The 7419-nt window shown below is 41.0% G+C and overlaps 1 protein-coding gene across 3 annotated transcripts; it reads right to left on the reverse strand.

Moving 5' to 3' along the window:
* Positions 1-631: 631 nt before the first annotated feature.
* LOC136520452 (protein DA1-related 1-like) lies at positions 632-7419 on the reverse strand. Of its 3 annotated transcripts, XM_066513987.1 has the most exons (13): positions 6885-7419; positions 6624-6716; positions 6396-6550; positions 5723-5813; positions 4841-5072; positions 3570-3690; positions 3422-3505; positions 2969-3088; positions 2631-2843; positions 2481-2543; positions 2256-2371; positions 1765-1823; positions 632-1253 (listed from the first exon to the last, which is right to left on the reverse strand). In XM_066513987.1, the coding sequence occupies exons 3-13, from the start codon at positions 6513-6515 to the stop codon at positions 934-936; spliced, it is 1539 nt and encodes a 512-aa protein (XP_066370084.1). In that variant the 5' UTR covers positions 6516-6550; positions 6624-6716; positions 6885-7419; the 3' UTR covers positions 632-933. The 3 variants fall into 3 exon arrangements, with proteins under 3 accessions (XP_066370084.1, XP_066370085.1, XP_066370086.1); XM_066513988.1 differs by lacking the exon at positions 6624-6716 and having other exon boundaries at positions 633-1253; XM_066513989.1 differs by lacking the exons at positions 6624-6716; positions 6885-7419 and having other exon boundaries at positions 635-1253; positions 5723-5800; positions 6396-6453.

Raw genomic sequence — 7419 nt, forward strand, 5'->3', positions numbered from 1 at the left:
TTCACCCACTCTCGCTCTCTGGCTGTACCAGGCCACATCGAGTACGCGTCTACGGGTAGATTCTACCAGGCGCAGTAGCATCGGTCAGGTACCAATGCGTCCATATGCCTTTTGCGATTAGTACCATGATATGAGATCTATCTTTGCACTGTACCGGTCCGGGCAAGTGCAATAGCCATGTACCAATGGGGAGGACGACGCCTATCAAGGGAGAGGCAGGAGGAAGCCGGGAACCGCGTGCCGGCACGTACAGTACTGTCTGCACTATGGACCGGCCGGCTGGCTGAGTCCGGCAAGATCGGTGAGAATTTTCTACTGCTCTGCCGAATCCGATGGCTGCAGCGCTTACAATTATTTCTAATAGTCAGACAGGACAAAAATTTAATATGTGACACAAAGACAAATAACAAACCACAAAAGTGACAATTTACTTGTACTAATTGTTAGTACAAGAATGTTGTATGAAATCATATAAAAATTCTGAAATACAGGAGATGTGTCTAAATATATAGTTTTTGCTATATATTTAGATATACACGTGTCTAGACACATAGTAACAAATGATATGATATATCTAAAAACGCTAAGAACATCTTATAATTTGGACTTGGAACGGAGGGAATAGCTCCAGATAAGTTCACAAATGAAAACAACTGTATATATACTGTAAAATGGTACTGCTATTTATTGAAATTCATGCCATATAAAAAAATATCATTGTTTTCGTTCCAGAGTTTGGTCACAATACAAAATGATTGGTCAGGCTGGCCATCGATCTCAATCATTTAATATTTCATTTTGCCCTTCAAAGATATATCTCTGGATTCTGGAAAGAATGTTTGTACAGTTGGTTTCTTTGGCTGTAAAGGAACTCTGGATGACAATCATGTATATAATAATATAAGCTTTCCCAAAATGTGAATCCATGCCACTTCAAAATGGAAAGGTCCCTGTTAGCCGGATATGCTCCAGGGTGCGCTTCAGGCCGTACTGAAGAACGGCCCGGTTCCCGGCTCTGAAACCCTCTCCGTAGGCCATGGAAGTATCCGTCTCGATCTGATGCTTGAAAAAATCCCCAAGCTTGTGCTCAAACTGAGACCGCCCCCCCTTTTTGGATGACGTGGATGAAGAAGATCCTGAGGATGACGAAGCAGCACTACTGCCTGATCCGGCCATGATCTCTGACTCGATCCACAGGTGAGCAAGAACTTGGCAAATGCCCTCTTCTACGTCTGGACTCAGTGTCCGGTATCCTGTCATGACATGTTCGTTAGCAGAAATGTCTGTGTAACAGTTTCAAGTAGATAGGATATGTAGGCAAATGATTATGACAACTGCCAAATGAATGCAAAATTTTTCTTCACCTGTGAAATTAGCATTGATTGCGTTCTTATTTCTAGTTAGTAATTATCCGTGACACCAAAGTTGAGTCCCAACTATTTACATGGCAGCCTCACAAGTTCACTAGCACTGGCTAACAAAAACTTGTTCAGTCTTGAAAACAACTTAATGTCCTTGCTAGCCTAGAACTAAAAGATTACTCCCTCCCTTCCAAATTATAAGTCGCTTTGACTTTTTTGTTACATCCATTTTGCTATGCATCTAGATATAATATTATGTCTACATACATAGCAAAATGGATGAACCAAAAAAGTCAAAGTGACTTAATTTGGAACCGAGGGAGTAGTTTAGTTGCCTATGTGTCAGATCTAAATAGGTCTCCCTTGTTTTGGTCTGAGGAAAAACACAAGAACTAGGTATCACCTTGAAGTCGCAACCATGCATGCATCATCTCATGAGCTAAAATTGAACCTGTCAACAATCTGCAAGAACAAAAAATCATAAAAGTCGATACAAACAAATTTGAGCATCCATAATGATTCAACGATGTAGAAGCAAACAAAACAACATAGTATCTCCATATCGTATAGGAGAATATATTGTGACGATGGACAAGAGTAAACTATTTTCCTCATGAACTGTGTGCAGTCAGTTCATAGTCCAGACATCTCCAATTCCATGCAACTTTTTTTTTGGAAGCCTCTCATCTGGGTACAGTTGTTCATGCACAAACACACACACGCTACTCACGCACACCCCACTCACACCACACATGCACAACTAGACCTACAACTACACGAAGATCAGTAGACCATCCATGCACGTAGAGATTAAAGCTAGGGCAGCAGTGCTTATTGTTTCGGTCAGGAGGTGCTGATTGTGACATTATACAAAACAAAAGGTTGATGTTTCACCTTGGGAGACCATACAGAATGAGAATTGCAGTCACTTCACATCGCCGTGTCAGCCTATATGGCTCTGTTATCATTCCCATAATTTTGTTTCCAGCCATTCTTGGTCTCCTCAGTATCTGAAAACATCATTGTCTCATTCAGAATCCAGCAGAACAACAAAATTGGAACAGAACATGAACTAAATGAGGAAAGAATAATCCAATTGGTGTTTGGAAAAACTCTCACCGTGCTAACAGTCTGTTCTTCTGATAAGCACAGTCCTCTTGTTTCTGGAAGATGGTGGTGACCCTGTATCCAAAAGAAACAAAATAGTTACAGCTAACAGTACAGTGGGGTAGAAAAGGAAATTTTGGGGTTTAAGCATAGTAAACATACAGCCTTCTCTCCTTCCATGGCTTCATTCAAAGCTTGTCTCTCTACTAGAAGCAGAGGAACCTGCTGTTCCACTTTCATATTCAGTCCTTCGTAAAATTCCTGAATTTCAAGATACAAAGGCTGGCACTCGTTTGTATCCATCACTGCAGAATCAAGACACTCCAGGCAGAGCTTACGACCATCATCCAGTAATACATATCTTGATTCCCTTGGCTGGTAAGTAAACGAACCATGTTGGAATGAATTGATCCAAATTTCACACAAAGAGGCTCTCTTCTAACCATGAAATATGCCCACAAGACCAAATTAAGAAAGAAAAACGTGCTAACTGGGCATACCTCCATTCTTTCACAACTACAGCACCTCGGAGTACCATCCACTTCATGTGAGGGACAGTATTTTTGTAGCCAGAAAGGATGTGCCCTATATTCAATAAGGCCATTCATATTTGTAGGAATCTGAAAAGAAGAAACCATAAGATGGCACATATGAAAACCAAAAATAGAAGTCAACATAATCAACTTTCTACTTACTGCGAACATAATCAATCAGCTAACTAAAATAAGTCTACAAGCTTCCGAGCCTTGGTAGTTGCAAAAAATTACGACAAATTCATGCAAGTAATCAGATATTAGCAAGAGTAAACATGTCAATCATGGAAAATGTAGAGAAAGCATATTCTCCATGATATTGGAGGCAGATTTTCTTAGCACAAACAGGCATGTAAGATGTACAACAAAAACAACTTATAGCATAAACAGATCAGTCAGGGTAAATAAAGTGATTCTTACAAATTGCTTGCAGACATCACATTTTGGGTGAAACTGCTCCTTGTAGCAAGTTTTATGGTATGGATGATTCCCGGACATGGAGAACTGCAGCATGGCTTTAAGGTCAGTACATTGAAAGAAACTGCTAAAAAGTTAACAAAAAAGTAACCTCATAGTCATATATCGGTTGACTACAGGCATGGCAACGAAAACATTCCGGATGCCAAACAGCTCCCATGCAACTGAGAAAACGTCCATGACCAATCTCTCTGTGACATCCTGCGCACGCTCTGCAGAAAAGTACACTTTATATTAAAAATAGTAGAAAGAGAAAAAAAGGTCAAAATGATATCTTCCATGCCAATCATCCTAGTGTATTCTTGAGCATTACAGTGTCTTTCTTATTACAATCGAGGTGAAAAATCATACACAATTTCTTGTTCTTTTGACAGCATTTGAAAGTTCACACATCTACAATTTCTTATTCTTTTGATAGCAATTGGAAAATTTCACATGTCCAAGGCACTTCTGTTTAAGGCAACCACATCCTTGAGGACATGCTTCATCCTTCTACATATAAGGTATCTCCTAACCACAGGCCCCATCCACTTTAAAAGATTTGCTTTCATTTTACATCTGAGCTCTAAATTTCACCGACAGTTTGTAACAGTTTTCCTAAAGACTGGAAGAGAAGATAAGGAAACCAAACTTGGCATAATAACATGCACACTACACAAATCAGATAAAAACATTTCAGTTGTATACCTAAAGCCGCGTGGGATTTGTTTTTTTCTAAATAATAATGCCATCATGCCTTTGGCTTCTTTACTACATAATATGCAAACTCAACTGGAGCTTTCCTGATAGGACAACCAAGTTTGTTCAGTGGCTGTAACGTATTGGTTAGTGGGGAAAAGCCAGGCCGGGACTTTATATTAGCTGTTGAAAAGTGGAGACACCCATATTCGCTTTTTCTCTGTTCCTTCCAACGAAGAAATGCATAGCTCAGTTGGTGGGAGGTGTGGGATGTACAGTTTGATTCCTCTTCGGCTTTAATTTCTACAGATATTTTATTAACAAAAAATTATCTAGTCCTAGGTAGTTTAGTTAATAAGAAATGACTGCACCCATTGAAAAGTCAGCTGGTCTGAGTTCTCACTCAATACACATTATCTCGTTGTGATTAGCAGTGTTTGTAAGCCATTAAACATAATGCAGTACAGGGAATGAATTCATCTGCTTTAGGTAGAAGTCGAACAAAATAAGATTTGCTATTTTTAGCAGTAGTATGCAGCCTGTAAGGTCCATGAGTTCATTTAGTGTACTTCCTTTCTGGTAAACTAAAATATCAGTTCAGTTATATGCTTATTTGCTATTTCATAACCAACAAGTCAAATTGCACAAAAGCCAGAATAGTAAAGTAACCAAACTGAAATGAACCTGAATCCGGATGAGAACATAAATGGTAATGGGTGATATGCATTTCCACCATTGGCACTGCCATTTTCGCGAGGTGGCTGATATGCATTGCCACCATGGCCAGTTTCGCGAGGCAGATGATATGTAGTGCCACCATTGGCACTGCCATTTCTGCGAGGGGGTGATTCAACATTCAAACTTTCCTGGATAGCTCTTGCAAGTTGCTCATCCTCCTCCAAATGCATATCCTTATCTAGAAGTAGAACCAAATTAAACCAGAAAGTGTCACACATTAACTGCATGAATTCATAAGAAAACTAGCAGTGCTAGAGACATGGAGTAAATTGAGTAACAATAGTCTTAGAGAAAATTTTGAACACAATACACTACTATGTAACACACTAATGCTCAATTCAGAAATTGGAGAAAAGATTCTTGAATCCATCTTTAAAAGTAAGAATATTGATTGGAAGGAATGATTCCACAAAAAACAGTTAACTATAAGATAACTCCTTGTTTTCTTATGGATGGATCTTTTTGTGACCTGATGTTCCCATTTACCTACGAAATCCATAGAAATATAGAACGAACTTTTTCCACTTAAAGATGGAAAAGGAAAACCACTTTTTTTATCAAAATTAGACAAGATCAGAAACAATGAACAGCAATAAGTTAACTATCCTAAAGCAAAGATTTCCGATGAACGTACTATCATCATATACAGTGGACTGGCTTCAAAGGATTTTTTAAGTACTAGTTAATATGGGAGATAGGTGCTTCTCTAAAACACTAAGTACCTCGACAATGTCACATCATAGGTAAACATAAGTGACAACAATTCCTCTAAAACATTAAGAACCTGGATGAATGTCACGGCATAAATTAATAAGAAAGCATACCAACCTATTGTCTTTGCCTTTCTTTGCTCCTCTTCCAATAGAGAGAGCGCTATAGCATGGTCAATATCCTCATTGTTAAACTCTGAAAGGATGTCCTACATTGCATGTCAATATTTGATCAGTGAGATAATCAATCTATTACTTAGAAGGCTATAACAAAGGCATATGGTATTTTTGAAGTAATTGGTCGCTTGGAGCCATCTAAAACCTTATTAGAAGGTTATAGTTGCCCAGAAATTGGCTGATGTGTATGTACATATTGATTGAAGCATCAACGTTGCCACAACCACCACAAGCAATAGCAAGAATTTTGTTTTCATGTCATCAATCTCAAAACATTGCGAACATTAGTATCCATATAAGGAAAAATCTAATGGACAAGACATAGTGGTATATATTTATAGCAGCAGGGAGTAAAAAAGCTGTCCTTTCAAGTCACTGAGGTACAAAATTCTATCCATTGTATACATTAGAGCTTCCATTTTTCTTAATAACAAGAACATGACAAGTTTTCTTGGAGCTCACTGCCAACTGCATCTCCTTTGCCTAAGCTAGATAAATAGAATGATCTCCTTTTATCCTCAACTCGAGTTTAGGAATGTACCGAGGAACTCCAGCACATGGCATTGTTCAAAAACATAAAATGGTAACAGTAGTGTATTGTATAACGTTCTTACAGTGACAACAGGAGAGCTAGAGGGTTCGTTCCATGCTGCGTCTTCTGCAGGCCTGCTGTGATACTGCCCTTCCGAGATATTGTGGGTTGAGCCTCTAAAAAACTTGGTCAGCCAACCCATATTGCTCCAACTGGCAATAGAACAATAGCTGTTATCTGCAATTATACCGAAATGTTAGGACACACAAAAAGAATGGTGATATCAGAATGGGTGAAATTGGACCCTCACCAATTTTTATTGGGAAACAAACTGCACCAGCACTTGGGTGCCAAGTTCAATTGTGTAAGTCTCAACAGATTATTTATCGTCCAAATAGAGAACCTACTCGAACCATGGATGATTGGATTAGATTATTTTAGTACGGAACCACGCCGCAGACAAATCCGCAACTGAACTGAACCCAAGCGAGAAAAAGGATTTGATTGATAATAACTACAATCACTACTGTATAGGCTCTAGAATCCATCCAAGCACGCTGGGCCTGCTTACCAGGAGACGAGACCGATCCAAGTCCGGATGGATCTCCGCTTCACGGCGCCCGTAGAGACGGGGCGGGAGGCGGCGGGCGAGGCCTCTCCTAGAAGAGGGACCTAGCCTGCCCTGTAGCTGTTGTACCCAGGCGCCGGCAGGGCGATGGCCCGCGCAACAAATTGCCAAGAAGAAACGAGTCGGCGAAGGAATCGGAGGAGAAATCGGGAGAGCGGAGGAAGTCGAAGGCAGGCGAGTTGGGGGCGCGGGGCGGGCGAGGAGCGACCGAGCGCGAGCGGGCAGGTTGCGATCCTAAGACGAAATGACCCTCTCTCTCTCTCTCTCTTTTGGTTCGGGGGGGTTCAGGCTGGCGTCGCTTGCCTTTTCAGGTGATCTCGGCGAGGAGAGGAGGCGCGGCGGCCGACGCGGTGGTCGGCGCGGGCGAGCCGATTGGCCGGCAAAGCCCGCTCGGGGTCGGGGTCGGGGTCGCGGCGTCAGGTGCCCACGCAGAGAAGCGGGTAGCGGGGTGGGGTAACGGGCCACGAAACCGAGGAAC

The sequence above is a fragment of the Miscanthus floridulus genome, chromosome 18 (genome assembly GCF_019320115.1).
Source record: "Miscanthus floridulus cultivar M001 chromosome 18, ASM1932011v1, whole genome shotgun sequence".
Classification (NCBI taxonomy): domain Eukaryota; kingdom Viridiplantae; phylum Streptophyta; class Magnoliopsida; order Poales; family Poaceae; genus Miscanthus; species Miscanthus floridulus.